Genomic DNA, 16,816 nt, shown 5'->3' on the forward strand with positions numbered 1-16,816 from the left:
CCTCAAGGATTTGCTCTCTTTTTCTGGTCTTCTCACATCTGATTGGCTGTTGTGCTTCATTGGCCTATCAGGAATGAGAAGAGCGGACTAATTATCTTTCAAGCTGTTTTCATGCGTTTGCTGAGAGCCACCTGATCCCCTTATGTCAATAATTCTGACTGCGCTTGTGAATTAATGAGTAACTGTAACCCGCTAAGCAACTAACTAACCAACCTGCTCCCTCAGTTTACTTAATCTAACTTGCTAACTAATCCACTGATTTACCTGCTAACCCTGTTCGGTTAATCTAACCTGCTAAGTAGCCCGCTAATTTACCTGCTGACCTAGTTCCATTTATCTAACCAGCTAACCCATCCATTGACCCAGTTCCGTTAATCTAACCTGCTAACTCATCCATTGACCCAGTAGTTAATCTAACCTGCTTAGTCCCGTTAATCTATCCTGCTAACCCACCCACTGACCCAGTTCAGTTAATCTAACCTGCTAATTCACCCACTGACCCAGTACAGTTAACCTAACCTGCTTAGGTCCGTTAATCTAACCTGCTAACTAACCCACTGACCCAGTACAGTTAACCTAACCTGCTTAGTCCCGTTAATCTAACTTGCTAACTCACCCACTGACCCAGTTCAGTTAATCTATCCTGCTAACCCACCCACTGACCCAGTACAGTTAATCTAACCTGTTAACTCACCCACTGACCCAGTTCTGTTAGTCTAACCCACTAACCTATCTCCTAACCCAGTTCAGTTACAGACTGGTTAAAACCAGTAAGAACCAGCTCTTTTGTGTACTATCAGCGAGTTTCAAATGACGCAGATGTTCTCCTTAAAACCTTTCTGAATCTTTCAGATCTCCTCAGGCTTTAGTTCGCCTGGGTCCTTCTCCTGTCATGCTTCTTCAGTCTGTTTGAGATGTTTCAAAGTTACTAAAACCTTTTACTCCTGCTGACCTACGCCCTCCAACGTCCTCTTGCTGTGGCTCCTCCTCTAATGCCTTCTTCCTGTGACTTATTCTCCCTATAGCTCATCCTCCTGCTCCTCCAGCAGATCTCTCAAACCCTGGGCCTTGAGTTCTGGCCATGTCCAGGCTTGCTGCCCTCCGTCTCCTGGTGGTTTTGGTTTCTGTGAGGCAGGAAGTCTCTCTGTTGTGTCTGAGTAAGAGTCCTTTGTTTGAGGTATTCTTTCAAAATAAAGGCCTCAGTAACAGCAGACACAGCTCGGTGACTCCTCCTCTTCCTCCTCACGCTCCTCACAGCGGTGTGTGTGTTTGTTCAGGGGTCCCAGCGTGAAGCGGTCTTCAGGGATGGAGCGATCTCAGAGCAGCACCTGGGACTCTTCAGAGAAGAACAGGAACAAGCTTGTGAAAGCTGCGTCCACCTCCAAGCTGCTGGCTAAAGTGAAGAACACAGACAAGTATGCCAAACTCACACTGCATCACCGCCACACAGGTTGATGCACACCGAACCTGGTAGACAGACATTGAAACATGTAGATATAGATCAGAGAGGGGTCTGGAGAAGGTTCTGGGCCCTGGCTTTGGTTTGTGCACTCTAACCCGGTCATTATCACTGATGTGGATAACATCAGTGTCCTGTTTATTATTAAAAAGCTCTCTCTGACCAAGTCTGCAGGTTTGGTAAATTAACAACTAGACGTTTGTTCATGATTTAATCACCTCCCCACCTCTGGACCTTCTAAAGCATTTTATAAACAAGTGTCACCAAATACATTTACAGGCACAAAAACCCTGGATTCAGGGTACCGTATTTTCCGCACTATAAGGCGCACTTAAAAACCTTTAATTTTTTTTAAAAATGACAGTGCGCCTTGTAATCCGGAGCGCCTTATATATGAAAAAAGTTCTAAAATAAGCCATTCATTGAAGGTGCGCCTTATAATCCGGTGCGCCTTATAGTGTGGAAAATACGGTACTTAAAAATAATCATGGCTAACATTTATTGCAGTCCAAGTAGTAGTAGTTCTACCGCTAAATTTGCGATATATGATGCAGCTCAAATCAGATTAACTGACGAATCTGATGTAGCAGCGATTCAGACATACTATCAAATCTTGATGAATCAAGTCTGTTGTTCAGACAAATCTGACAAGCTGAAATGTCCCGAACTCACAAGTCTCACAACCTCCAACTCTCACGTACCACAAGTCTAATTAACAAAATAATCTTGACTTGTTGCCGAGTTTCAGGCTCTTCTAATCAGATCAGAGTAGGTTATAATGAAGGTAATGACGAATGTTTTCTGCTCTTTCAGACACAAAGATCCAGTGGTCAGCCAAGGTAAAAACTCCTTCCTCTCCACAAACCACCACATCCATCATCATCATCGTTCGTATGTCTAACGTCCAATAGGAATCCAGAGTCTTGTCCTGTTGTGACTCTGAGACAGTCCAAATATTGTCTTAGTTCCTGAACTTCAGTTTGTGTGTCAAGAGGCCATATTGTTGTTGTTTGTGTTGTGCTTGTTGTTGAGTGACCATGTCTCTGTCTCAAACCAGCCAGAATGTCGACCCGAGAGAAAAACAGCCTAGCTGGTAAGTTGTGCTGAAATCCGCTAACGTGCTAACAGAACTAGGCTAACTTCCTGTTTCTGGACCAGTCACACCTCTCTCTCTGTGCTGCCATCGTCTGCCTCACTCCTTCACCTGCAGTCTCTTATTGTGTCTGCTCATGCGATGTCACACCTGTGTTTGGCCCCGCCTTTTTCATGTTTATATGAATGAGCAAGACTGTAAGCACCCTGATTGGAGTCTGATCTATACAACAATTTCAGTGTTCAGACACAAAGGCCAATCACAGATCATCTTAGCAGCATAACCAATGGGATGGGTCAGAACTGCCGGGTCGTTCTTTGCTGTGAACTTGGGCTAAAACCGGGCGCCAGGTGCTTCTGCTCGAGGGACTTTCCCATAACCCAGCCTCACCTGTTTCAAACATATACGTAACCCATAAATCACCTGTCCCTGACCCGTCGTTGACCAGGCTCTAACCTGTTCCTTACCTGCTTCCCACCTGTGCCTGAGCGTTCTCTCTTCTGACTCTGACTTGGCCCTCACCTGTCGCTAACCATGTCTTATCCTTGACCCTCTCACCTTTCCTTGATCTGTCTCCTGTTCCAAACCTTCTCACCGGTTGCTGACCCATCACTCACCAGATTTGAACTGGTCCTTCATCCATGTCTCACCTGTTTGTCACCTGTCTCCCACCCACCTGTTACCAAAATGTGTAGCTTACCTGCTTCTCACCTGGTCTGGATCTAGAGTTTGTGACTGACGGTGCTTTCCTCAGGATCCTTGGTTCTTGTAGCAGAACCTTTGACGTCTCATTTTGGTTTTTGTCTTTAATGAGTTTTTGATCTGAAATAAAAAACTATTTGCAAGCATCTGATCCAGAATCTCAGAATAAAGACAGAATGATCTTCATCAACACTTTTCTGCTTGTTGATGTTTCAGAGGGAAACTCCATCAAGATGTTCATGCGTGGTCGACCAATCACAATGTTCATCCCTTCAGATGTGGAGAACTACGACGAGGTTCGGACAGAACTTCCTCCAGAACGACTCAAGCTAGAGTGGGTGTATCCTTTAAAGTCGCCAGAAAGAACCAACCACCCACCAGAACCTGGAGAACACGTCAGAGTTCTAAATAACCCATCCTCAGCACTTCCACAAATATGTCTTTATTCCTCAGCTGATCTAAAGCAGGTTCTCACCAGATCTCCAGCTATTGCCCTGGTGTTTCCTGTTTGTGTGGTTACCATGGTGACGTTTACCTCTGTCGATGCTGACTAGGTAGTACGAACAGTGCTGAAACCCGACAGAACCTGAGTGGAATCCTAGCAGAACCAGAGTGAATAGATTCTGAGAAGGAAACCAATAAAAGATAGTAGTTCCTAAGAGAAATTCAGTAGAACCTGGACAGAATCCTTTGAAAGAACCCCAGTAGACCTCAGTAGAACCCTGACAGAACCTCAGCACCAGGCGTTTCCTTGACTCTCTGCAGGTACGGTTATCGGGGCAGGGACTGCAGGGCCAACGTCTACCTGCTTCCAACCGGAGAGATCGTTTACTTTGTTGCGTCGGTGGCGGTTCTGTTTAACTACGAGGAACGGACTCAGAGGCATTACCTCGGACACACCGACTGCATCAAGTGGTGAGAAGCACTCAGCATCATTTCCTGCTCTGCCATTGGCTGCTTTGTGTTGATGACATCATCTCTCTCTGTCTGGCAGTCTGGCCATCCATCCAGATAAGATCCGAATTGCAACGGGACAGATCGCAGGAGTGGACAAAGATGGACGAGTGAGCAGAACTTCCAGTTGTTCTATATTAGAACTTGAGGTTGAATTGGAGGAACCAAATTTCCGTCTGGGAGCAGAAACCTAAATTCTACTGGTTTGGATCAGGAGCATAAAAACCTGTAGTACTCAAAGATCTGCCAGGCTGAGATTTGTTGGTTTCTATAGCACAAACAACATGACAGAACCAAGTGAATGGGTCGGGTCAAAATTTGCATCATCTACCTCCAAAAGCTCCTGTCTTTTGACAGGAGTCCAGTTGGGACATGAGGAAGACCTCTAAATGTTGGAAAGATCAAACCTTAATGACCTGACGAGTTCTGTCTAGTAACCCGACCGGTTCTGTGTGGTGTGTTTCAGGCGCTGCAGCCTCATGTACGGGTCTGGGACAGCGTCAGCCTGTCCACCCTGCAGGTCATTGGTTTGGGAACCTTTGAACGGGGCGTTGGATCTCTGGCATTCTCTAAAGCTGTAAGTATCTCCTCATGAGGAGGTGGTCATTGACATTCTGGTCTTGTAGAACCTTCTTAATGGGTCTCTGTGTTTCGCAGGATTCGGGTCAGCACCTGAGCGTCATTGATGACTGTAACGATCACATGCTGACCGTTTGGGACTGGCAGAAGAAGTCAAAGATCGCAGAGATCAAGGTGAGCCCGGTTCTACATCTACTCACAGAACATCTTTGAAACACTTTGAAACTTGCTGATAGTACACAAATGAGCTGGTTCTTACGGGTTTTAACCAGTCTGTAAAAACTATGTTTTCACTGGTGTGTTCCTGGAACTGATTCTGACTGATTTTATTTTGGTTCTATGCTGTCTGTATCTCCTGACTTCTGGCAGACCACTACTGACGTGGTTCTGGCCGTGGAGTTCCACCCGACGGATCCAAACACAATCATCACTTGTGGAAAGTTCCACATCTTCTTCTGGACCTGGAATGGGACCTCGCTGCTTCGGAAACAGGGCCTCTTTGGGGTAAGAACGGTTCTGTCTTTAGTGTGATTTGGTTCTGAGGTCCAACTTTGTCCTTCAGGAAATTTCTTCCACAGAAATTTAAACTGAGCCGCTGGAGGCGGGGCCATGGGAGCCACAGCCAATCACAACGCTGTGAGCGCCTTGTTTAACACTCGCCAGTTCATTTTTAATCAGATTTAAACCAGTAAGAGTTTCAAGGAGAATAAAATGTTGGATCAGCACCAGAACAACAGAATCTGACCGTCTCTGATCTTTCTGAAGTGGGTCCACCTGGAGATAATATCTCCAGGATAAAGGTTCTGTTGAAGTCCAGTTTTCAGCTGGTTGTTTCAGACTGTTACTAAACCAAGGTGGTGATTAGTTCTGTGCGCAGAGATACTTGGAGACACGATGTTATTCATGAGCTTAAAGTGTCTCCATGAACTATGATCCTTCATAAAAACCCAGAATAAAACGGGAAGATGAAACAATAAATGGATGAGTCGTTTAGACTGATTGGTTATCAGGTGGTGGAAAAGGAACCCGGTTCTTTTACGGAACCAGTTAAGAACTGGAGCTTCAATGTTTAACGTTCTACCATATTTTATCAAGTCAACGGCTTTGGAGCCTGAGATCAGTTCTGCGTTACATCCACTTAAGTTACTCTCTGATGTGGTTCTGTTTTATGATCATTATAGAACCTGAACTGAACCTTCTTCAGAACCTGAGCCTTTGGATCCTCACTCCATCTGGAACAGAATCAAGTTTTTTTTTGTTACACCAGCAAACAACTTTTGCTGCAACAAACTACATACACGCTCGGACAGACAGAACCAGTATTTAATAGAGCAATGTAGATAAATTATATTAAGGTCCAAGTTCAGGTTCCTGGTTCCTGCCTTAGCCCAAGTTGTGGTCTGAACGGTGCTTTGTACCAGCACAGTGACAGGCTAATGGAAGCTCACAGATAGACAGAAAAATAGGAGATAATTATAAAAATGTCCATTAAGGTCCAAATTACTTCTAACCGTTTCTTCTTTTGTGGTCAGAACCACGACAGGCCGAAGTTCATCCAGTGTCTGACCTTCAGGAGCAACGGAGACATCGTGACCGGAGACTCTGCAGGTCAGCTGCTGGTCTGGACGAGGAACTCTGCTGAGGCACCTCCTGGGAAGGGACCTCAAGGTGGGGACCTGCCGGCAGAATTGAAAGACTTGAATTCGAGTTGTTGATGCGTTTTGTCCTCCAGGCGTTGATCACATTCTTCTCTGAGAGACGGATCTTGACAGGTTCCTGCAGAGCCTCCACCTGCCACTCCCTTCTAATGATTTTCAGTTTTCCTGCTCAGCCAGGATCAGTTGGGTTCTGGGGAAAACCACAGCCTCCGGGTCCATTCCTCTGCTGGTTTAGCAGGTTTTCACTCAGCTTTTTCACAATATTCAAATTTTCTGAGACGCTGAATGTTGGGTTTTATTCTCTGTCAGCCAGAATCATCAAAATGACAAGAAATAAAGGCTTTATATACAGGGGTTGGACAATGAAACTGAACCACCTGTCATTTTAGTGTGGGAGGTTTCATGGCTAAATTGGACCAGCCTGGTAGCCAGTCTTCATTGATTGGACATTGCACCAGTAAGAGCAGAGTGTGAAGGTTCAATTATCAGGGTAAGAGCACAGTTTTACTCAAAATATTGAAATGCACACAACATTATGGGTGACATACCAGAGTTCAAAAGAGGACAAATTGTTGGCGCACGTCTTGCTGGCGCATCTGTGACCAAGACAGCAAGTCTTTGTGATGTATCAAGAGCCACGGTATCCATGGTAATGTCAGCATACCACCAAGAAGGACGAACCACATCCAACAGGATTAACTGTGGACGCAAGAGGAAGCTGTCTGAAAGGGATGTTCGGGTGCTAACCTGGATTGTATCCAAAAAACATAAAACCACGGCTGCCCAAATAACAGCAGAATTAAACTCTCACCTCAACTCTCCTGTTTCCACCAGAACTGTCCATCAGGAGCTCCACAGGGTCAATATACACGGTCGGGCTGCTATAGCCAAACCTTTGGTCACTCATGCCAATGCCAAACGTTGGTTTCAATGGTGCAAGGAGCGCTAATCTTGGGCTGTGGACAATGTGAAACATGTATTGTTCTCTGATGAGTCCACCTTTACTGTTTTCCCCACATCCGGGAGAGTTACGGTGTGGAGAAGCCCCAAAGAAGCGTACCACCCAGACTGTTGCATGCCCAGAGTGAAGCATGGGGGTGGATCAGTGATGGTTTGGGCTGCCATATCATGACATTCCCTTGGCCCAATACTTGTGCTAGATGGGCGCGTCACTGCCAAGGACTACCGAACCATTCTTGAGGACCATGTGCATCCAATGGTTCAAACATTGTATCCTGAAGGCGGTGCCGTGTATCAGGATGACAATGCACCAATACACACAGCAAGACTGGTGAAAGATTGGTTTAATGAACATGAAAGTGAAGTTGAACATCTCCCATGGCCTGCACAGTCACCAGATCTAAATATTATTGAGCCACTTTGGGGTGTTTTGGAGGAGCGAGTCAGGAAACGTTTTCCTCCACCAGTATCATGTAGTGACCTGGCCACTATCCTGCAAGAAGAATGGCTTAAAATCCCTCTGACCACTGTGCAGGACTTGTATATGTCATTCCCAAGATGAATTGATGCTGTATTGGCTGCAAAAGGAGGCCCTACACCGTAATAATAAATTATTGTGGTCTAAAACCAGGTGTTTCAGTTTCATTGTCCAACCCCTGTATTTCACTCTATGTGGAATGGATCTATATGATAGATGAGTTTCACTTTCTGAAATGGGGGACAAATAATATTGAACTTTTCCCCCATATTCTATCATTTGTCTGGGGTTATGGTTACTTTTTCCCCATCACTCTGCGGCATTTCTCCAGTGTCTGTTCTGGAGGTCCTCCTGAGCGGCTGACACTCTGGAAACACCACCGACCAGCTTGGATATCTGCCTGGTGTAGATAAGCCTGGAGGTCAACAAGTACATGATTCAACCTCTATCTGGTGTTTTCTATGCTGTGGAACCACTGGGAGTTCATAAGTTTTGTTTTTGACAAAGTGTTCTTGGAGAAAAACACTGATTGATTATTAATCTTAAAAAGATGTAACCACTAAAATCACATCTGATCTGCTCTCAGCAGAGCTGCTATTGGTTCTTCTGTGGTCGGTTGCAGCCCAAACTCGGCGTGGGCTTATGATCTTCCTCCTCACCTGCAGGACCATCAGTGGTCCCTTCAAATTTACATCCTGATTCCTCATCTATTAGTATAATGAGAAATGATTCATCTGAAACTCCCACCAGCTGAAGCCACGGGAAGCTTCACCTGCTTAAAGTAGCGGCTGCAAAAAACACAACAGGTGGGCATGTTTGGACATGTCTGACTTTTGATAGGACGTCCGTCTCTGATACTATGGTGACAAATAAAAAGGAATTTAGCTCACCAGGGATAGAGTGGATAATGGATCTACTGAAACTGATATATGATGGCTAGTTATTAATGTTAGAGCTCCCCCTGCTGTCTGGAGGTGAGCAGGTGTTTGATCTCCTGGTGAAGGAAGATGCTCCATAACCTCTGAACAGGACCACCACAGTTCATGGTGACGCGTGAAACAAGCATAAATTACAGAACCAGTCTCAGATGTTTCTGCATCAAATGTCCACCGGTCCCACAGCTGAGGTCCACTGCTGTTTGGTCCACTCTAAACGGACCAGAGTTCAGTTCCTCTGATGGTCTGCTTTGTTTTCCTTTCAGCTCTGAAAGTTCATCTGAGCCTGTTGCAGACCAAACAATCAAACTGAGAAAGTAATTGGACTGTCCAGCAAAAGACGGGAAGCGATGTCTCTGATACGTCTGATTGACAGAACTCTGTCTGAACATTTGAGTCCTCACCCTGTGTCTTCAGGTCCAACAAGCTGACCGCTCGCTGCCCGCTGCTCATGCTGGGCAGCTTCTAGTGAGAGCGCCCCCAAATGACCAGATGTTACAGCTGGGTGACATCCAGGCGGTTCCGTCCCGTTTTACAGGGCAGCATTCCCACCCAGTCAATCAGTTCTTGGACCACCCCAAAATGTTTTCATCCAAAATGGTTAAAAAGAGAAGAGGAGAAATCAGTTTAGTGTCTTTTTAAAATGACCACCATCCATCCTGATGGTGGTGAGAGGGCCCGGTGGCTCCGATTGTATGGCAGCCTCATTCTTTCAGTCTGACCAGGGCAGCTGTCAGTGTGTGAATGGATGGATGACTGATTGTAAAGCTCTTTGGAGTCCTCAGACTTGAAGTAATATAATTATAACATTTAGAGCTTCTGAACCAGTGTTTGAACCCAGCTTTGATTAACAACTCGTGTGTCTATGATGACAGAGCTGCAGTGAAACATCATGAACATCCTACCCCTGGGTAACATCCTCAGGGCTGCTGTCCAGCAATGTTCCACCAGGGGGCGCTTCAAATGCAGACACTGTTGGACAAAATTCAAATTAGCTCGCTCCACCCTGCTGGACGGAGGAGGCTCGCTCCCAGAATTAAACAGGATATTCTTTTGTATGACATTTATTACCAGGAAGCATCGTTAACCAATCAGCACAGATTACCTCAGTCTCTGACGTCTACACACATTAGCATCCATCTGTTCATCCAACTCCAACACCCCTGGAACAATTCTTAAAGATTGGGACCAGTACCCCAATCTCATCCGCGGTTACTCTTGTCCTTCATGTACCATTAAAGACACGTATCAAACATGTCCATACATCATGTCCAGAGTCTTCACCATCTCAGGGTTGGTCTCATCTACCTCTGGTGCCCTGCTACTTGGTGTCCTTTGCTACAGTGATCCACTGGCCTTCAAGTTCTCTGACTCTACCCACTCCATGGAGGACACCAAGACCGGATCATCTAAGTGCTCTTTCCGCTGCCTGACAATATCCTCAGTCTGGGTCCGCAGGTTTAGTATGAGATGGTACCATCAGAACCGAGCAGCTGATTGATAATATGTTTCATTTGCTGCTCTTCAGCTCCTCTCATTTCATCATACTGTGGCTTAACGATGAGGAGGTCCAGGTGTCGGCTCAAAATCTCATGGATGTGTGTGTGTGTGTGTGTGTGTGTGTGCGTGCGTGCGTGCGTGTGTGTGTGTGCGTGCGTGCACAGCCTTCCAGATGAGGACCGATCTGAGACCCATCGAAGCTCATGAAAAAGGTGTTTTCTGCATGTGTGAAATGAGGAGTGGCACTCTGCTGACTGGAGGAGGAAAGGACAGGAAAATCATCCTTTGGGACCACGGGCTGCACCAGGACCGAGAGATTGAGGTCTCTCTCACACACACACACACACAGCAGCTGCAGTCTGAGACCAAAACCTGAGTCTACTAAGGTCACATGACCACCTATGTCTGCAGATTCCAGATCAGTACGGTCACATCAGAGCGCTGTCAGAGGGAAGGGGTGAGGAGTTTCTGGTCGGGACGTCCCGTAACTTCATCCTAAGAGGAACCTTCAATGACGGCTTCCAGGTGGAGGCACAGGTGAGGCTACAGGGCACCATCACGTCATGAAGGTGACCTACAGTCGTCAGATGTTTTTTATTTCCTGTTTTTAACATCTGAAGGTCAGAATAGACCAGAGAGGTGATGGTGCGTTCAGGGTCCCTCTCTCAGGTGAGGCAGCAGTGTAAAGGTCACCTTCTGTTAGAACCAGCCGGTTCTGGGGTGTGTTGTTTCGGTGGCAGGGGTTCTGAGGGCAGCTGGCTGTGGGGCAGAAAACATGGTCCCTCATGGTCTCTGATGTTCTTGTCATTAACCTGAAGTGGACAGGTCACTCTGAAGTGTGCTGGGTCAGAACAGGTCAGGGTGCTCTGCTGAGGCTTTGCGTAACATAAAGTGCTCCTTTTAGGAGCTTCGGTACTGACCCAGCTGACGTCTAGTCCACACCTCCTGTGGTTCTGGACTTTCATGGACGTTTTCATCAGTGAAGGTCGTGCCTGCCTCATTTCATCTTCAGAGCCCTGTAAGTAAAACACCACTGGAACCAGTTTTGGCCAGTCCTTACCACCAGGTCCAGTGAGTTCTACTGGGTTTTTATCCAACAGAAAGTGGAGCAGAACCGTCAAATCTACAAAATAAAACATGGATTTCCAAATATTTTACAAGGAAAATAGTGTGGAGTTCATTCATCAGCACCCCTAAATCATCATCTTCTGTCAGCTTGTCCTTTTCAGGGGTCGCCACAGCGAGTCATCTATCTCCATCCAACCCCATCTTCTGCCTCTTCTTCTCTCACACCCACTACCTTCATGTCCTCTTTCACTCCATCCATAAATCTCCTCTCTGGTCTTCCTCTAGACCTTCTGCCTGGCAGTTCCAGCCTCAGCATCCTTCTCTAATGGACTCCTTATCCCTCCTCTTTACATGTCCAAACCATCTCAGTCTGGCCTCATCTCCAACACATCTAATATGACCTGACCTTCTGATGTCCTCACTCCAGATCCTATCATCCTCGTCACTCCCAGAGAGAGAACCTCAACATCTCTGCTACCTCCAGCTCTCTGTGCCACTGTCTCTAAACCAAACAAGATGGCTGGTCTCACCACCATCTTCTACACCTTTCCTTTCATTCTTGCTTTTTGCACTTGTCTCCACCTGCTCCAACCTGCTTGGACATGTTTCTTCACCTCTTTTCAAGACTCACCGTTGCTCTGGACTGTTGATCTTAATAACTTAAAGCCCTCCATCTCCTTTATCGCTGTTCCCTGTAACCTTACAGCTCCACTTGGTCCCTCTCATTCACACACCTGTATTCTGTCTTGCTCCATCTAACCTAGATCTTCTTCCACCTGATCCCTGCTCTCACCTTACATCACATTGTCATCTCCAAACATCATAGATTCCTGGAACCTCAGCTGTCAACCTGTCCATTACCACAGCAAACAAGAAGGAGCTCAGAGCAGATCCTTGATGCAGGCCCATTTCCACCTTGGAACTCCTCAGAGCTACAGCACACCTCACCGCTGTCTTACAGCTCTCCTACATGTCCTGCTCCACCCTAACATACTTCCCTACTTCTCCAGGGCTCCTCTCTCAGCACCCTGTCATGAGCTTTCTCTAGATCTCCTGAAACACAACACAGCTCCTTCTGACCTTCTGTGCTTCTCTACCAACATCCTGAAAGCGACTAACTTTTTCTTGGCATGAAACCATCCTGCTCCTCATAGATGCTCACTTCTGACCTCAGTCCAGCTTCCACTACTCTTACCAATACATTTATTCTGAGAGTCACCTATTTTTTTCCTCGGCCGTTGCCACAACTCTACATTTTTGTACCAGCACACTTCTTCTCCATTCCTCGGGCATCTTCTCACTCAATGATCTCATTGAACAGCCTAGTCAAAACCTCTGCTGCTGTCTCTCCTAGACACTTCCATACCTCCACAGGTAAATCATCAGGGCAAGGACTTTCCACTCTCCATCCTCTTCAGTGCCTTCCTTACTTCATCCCTACTCCTGTTTGCTACTTTTGATCCAGAATAATCACTTCTTCTGCTCTTTGTTCTCTCTCATTTTCTCATTCATCTACGCATCTCACTTGTTGCACCTGTCAGTACATCTTCATCTCCTTCCTTAATCACCTAAGCTGCAGAACATTGTTGTAGAAAAATTAGTTTTTACCAAGACAGAGACCGATGATTGTCACTCAGAATCAGCTTTATTATAATCTTGCAAGAGAGAAGGATTTTGTACATGTTGTGATTATGAATCTGAGAATATTATTTAATTTTAATACTTTAATTTTAATACTTTAATATTTTATTAAATAATATTTGGGTCTGTTAAGGGTTGTCCTGTGAATACCAGCCCCATTAAGGCGATGGTATTAGAACAAAATAGAAAGGTGTGAGACGAGCTCTGACATTATTGAACAGCATAAACTCTGCACATATATGGAATAAATTCACACAATTTATTAAAATACAAGAATTTATTAACAAAAATAAGTCAACTCAAAGTCAAACATATTTCAATCAACAAACTCTTTACTTTGCTAAAACAATCCAACTAAACTACCAAGCAGAATTAAAGAATAATGAAGATTAATGGACTATGTACAATATAAACAAGTTGATTAAAGATGGTTGATAATTATGACCAAAAGAGTGATGCAACATTACCATGCAATGTTTATGTTTGAGAACCAAGGATTATCTTGAAGAATCTGGAAATGAAGTTAAGTTAGTTTTGGAACCAACTTAGACAATAATCAGCAAACGTTTAGACAACCATTCACAATGTAAGATCAGATAAAATATTATTTTAATAAAATAATATTTTAAAGAATGATCTGCTGAATAAAACCAACCTTCTGGATGACTAATTCTCAACGGTGTCTCATTAGCTGTCTTTATTAAAATAATATTTAAAGAAATATTAAGGGGATAGTAAAATATTTAAGGAAATATTTTGAAAAAGAGAAATTCCAAGTACTCTCCTTGAACATCTTTTGATCATCTCCCAGACCTCGGTTCAATCCATCATCTAAACATGGAGAGACCAACTGTAGACTTACCAAGACATGGACGTCCACCTAAACTGAGAAGACTGGACAAGGAGAGCATTAATCAGAGACTCAGCGAGGCTGAATACAAATGCAGGCCACACTTTTCAGATTTATATTGATACAAATCAGCACATTTACCCAGTCTGACACAACAAGGTCTTCTGTCACCTCATTTAACCAATCAGCAACACCCACCTGTCCACCCCAGCTGGGCTGTAATCCCAGTCTAGTGGGATTTCTTAACTAGGTTCATCCTGAAACCTTCAAATGTTTAGAGTCTGAGAAGGATAAAGCTGAGACATGAACCCAAACAGAACCAGAAGCAGATGCTGTAATTTTCCTTCTAGGTCTTTTAGAAGGGGCTGCTGCTTCTTGCAGAATCGTAGATGGCTTCCTACCTTAGTCCTGATGTTCCCACAGAAAGCCTCCTGCTGGAACTTCAGTGTTTACCTGAAATCCTCTGCAGATGCTTTTTGGAGGCCAGTCACCGAACATCTTGTCCTAAAATGAGCATTAAAAATGTTATTTCATCAAAACAGGCATATCACTAAAGATGATCATTGTGAGCAGTGAGAATACGATGAATAGAGGTTGTTGGACTTGGACAAGATCAGCACTAGGGTGGAGAAGTCTACCTCAGACAACGGCTCAGGTTGGGAGGTCGGACATATCTCGCTGTCTTTACTTAACATCTGTGGATACAAGATTGGACTTCTCCTTTTTTCTTCTCCTGTGGTCAGGATTCTAGATCGGTGCCGTTCTTTTAAAATCCATTCTAGGTTTCTACACAGGTTAGTGTGGTGACCCGTGGCTTTGAACCCATAACTGTTATTAAATGATCTGAGATTGGTGGTCAGATTTGGGACTCTGCTGTGGACAGATCTGTGTCCCCAGAGGACAAGTTGTTCAGCACCAGGAATCGAAGGCTCCTTCAAATGCGTCCTTCTTGAAGGATGGGTCCGGTGCATCCTCCCTGGCCCCTATCCCATGATTCATTGCGGGTTGAACTAGATTGTTCAAACGGAAGTTGCAAAGGCTTTTTTTTATTTTTTATTAAACAAGCAGTATACAAAAACTTGTAGAGGTACAAAGAACGTTGCAACATAGGTATAAAAAGAAACACATAAACAGTAAAGCAACTGAATAGAAATAGAGCTAGATTTAAAACTAAAGAAAGGTAGATATATTGGCAGTTATTTATTTTTTTTGCATAAACGGATTTCAAATATTTCAGTGATGTGTAATACAGTTTAAATTGATTAAGAAAAAAATCAAAACAAGGAGTAGAACCTTTCCATTTACAGCAGTGTATATGATATTTAACAAGCAAGAAAACAATATTTACCATGTCAGATATTTGACAATCAAGGTCATCAACATAGTATAATATGTGGTTGATGGTTTATCTCTGGGATGTCTTCGATTTTAAGGGACAACCAGTTTTTAATGTCTCTCCATAGTTTAAAAGAAAAAGGACAGGAAAAAACGAGATGATCAAGGGATTCTTCTGGATATTCACAAAAGGCACAACAAGTTGGATCAAATTTAAATCTTTTGGGCAAAAATTCTGCCACTGGGTAAATATTGTGAGAGATTTTGAAATGAGTCTCTTTAACCTTAGGTGATATCGGCCATTTCACATACTTGGAGAACGCCTTCTCAATTAAAGACAAATTAATTGTTACCAGAATCAGAATCAGAAAAGCTTTATTGCCAAGTACGTTTTTGGACATACAAGGAATTTGTTTTGGCGTAGTCGGTGCAATACAGTACAAGTTAAACAGTACAAACATATCTACAATATAATATAAATATAAGTGCACCAAGATATTATTATTGTAATCATTAAATAATTCAGATTTCAAGGCAGTCACAAGCATAACATTATTGAATTTTCTATCAGTCACACTATATTCTCCAATCTTCAGTTTGGGTAAAGATGAAGTAATACTTGAATATCTTAAGGTGTTTTGGATGAGATGGATCAGAGCTACAGGAAAAGCTTTGCATACATTTAGATACTTATTGCAAGTACAGTTCAGATTAAATGTTTTGGTAAAATCTCTATGATTTAACAAGACACCATTACTATCCATTAAGTCAGTTATAAACAGAATGCCTTTTTCATACCAGTCAGTTTTAAAAATAGATTTTCTATTTATTAGTATTGATCTGTTATTCCACACTACGGATCCATGTGGGGTAAAATTGTGGGTAAATATCATTTTCCAAAAATGTAAAACTTGTTTATGAAAATTAGACATAGGAATCTTTGTTAATTCAAAATCACATTTGAGCAGGAAATCCAAGCCACCAAGGATTTTAAATAAAGATTTAGGGATATGAAACCATATTGAGTTGGAATGAGACAAATAAGTCTTCAGCCAATTTATTCTAAATGATCCAATCAGAGCCTCAAAATCTAAGGCTCTAATTCCTCCCTTATCATAGTCTTTAATAAGATGAGATTGTCGTAGATAGTGAGTTTTGTTCCTCCAAATAAATAGAAAAATTATTGAATTGGCTTTCTTAATATTTTTGTCAGAGATGAAAGTAGAATGGCATGGATAAATTAATTTGGACACTCCTTCAGCTTTGGATAGAAGGGTTCGTCCAAAAATAGTCAGATCTCTAGTTAACCAACAGTTCAAGGATCTCTTCATATCATCCAAGCATCTTCCAGTGTTTTCCTCCTCTCTTCTAATAATATTTTTTGAAATCAATATTCCCAGATATTTAACTTCGGACTTAACTGTTATGGAGGCAACAGACTCAACAGAGCTCGAATGGATCGGCAGAAGTTCACATTTATTAATATTAAGAGACAGACCAGACGCTCCGGAAAACATTCAAATGGATTTTAGCGCGATGTCTACCATAGTTATATCTCTGAGAAAAACTGTTGTATCGTCCGCAAATTGACTTATCTTGAATTT

At 43.6% G+C, this 16,816-nt stretch overlaps 1 protein-coding gene across 3 annotated transcripts in view; it reads left to right on the forward strand.

Annotated features, from left to right (window-relative positions):
* LOC124858695 (echinoderm microtubule-associated protein-like 4) overlaps positions 1 to 16,816 on the forward strand; it is a 35,862-nt gene that overhangs the window by 4,319 nt on the left and 14,727 nt on the right. For 2 of the 3 annotated variants that reach the window (XM_047350833.1, XM_047350835.1), the window contains 12 exons: positions 1,278 to 1,415; positions 2,273 to 2,298; positions 2,517 to 2,552; positions 3,471 to 3,594; positions 4,020 to 4,169; positions 4,249 to 4,318; positions 4,675 to 4,785; positions 4,866 to 4,961; positions 5,157 to 5,291; positions 6,320 to 6,455; positions 10,483 to 10,640; positions 10,730 to 10,855. In XM_047350833.1, the coding sequence (XP_047206789.1) occupies positions 1,278 to 1,415; positions 2,273 to 2,298; positions 2,517 to 2,552; positions 3,471 to 3,594; positions 4,020 to 4,169; positions 4,249 to 4,318; positions 4,675 to 4,785; positions 4,866 to 4,961; positions 5,157 to 5,291; positions 6,320 to 6,455; positions 10,483 to 10,640; positions 10,730 to 10,855 (1,306 nt within the window). The remainder of the gene's footprint in view (positions 1 to 1,277; positions 1,416 to 2,272; positions 2,299 to 2,516; positions 2,553 to 3,470; positions 3,595 to 4,019; positions 4,170 to 4,248; positions 4,319 to 4,674; positions 4,786 to 4,865; positions 4,962 to 5,156; positions 5,292 to 6,319; positions 6,456 to 10,482; positions 10,641 to 10,729; positions 10,856 to 16,816) is intronic. The other variant, XM_047350834.1, reaches the window with a different exon arrangement.

The sequence above is a fragment of the Girardinichthys multiradiatus genome, chromosome 22 (assembly GCF_021462225.1).
Source record: "Girardinichthys multiradiatus isolate DD_20200921_A chromosome 22, DD_fGirMul_XY1, whole genome shotgun sequence".
In the NCBI taxonomy this organism is placed as follows: Eukaryota; Metazoa; Chordata; class Actinopteri; order Cyprinodontiformes; family Goodeidae; genus Girardinichthys; species Girardinichthys multiradiatus.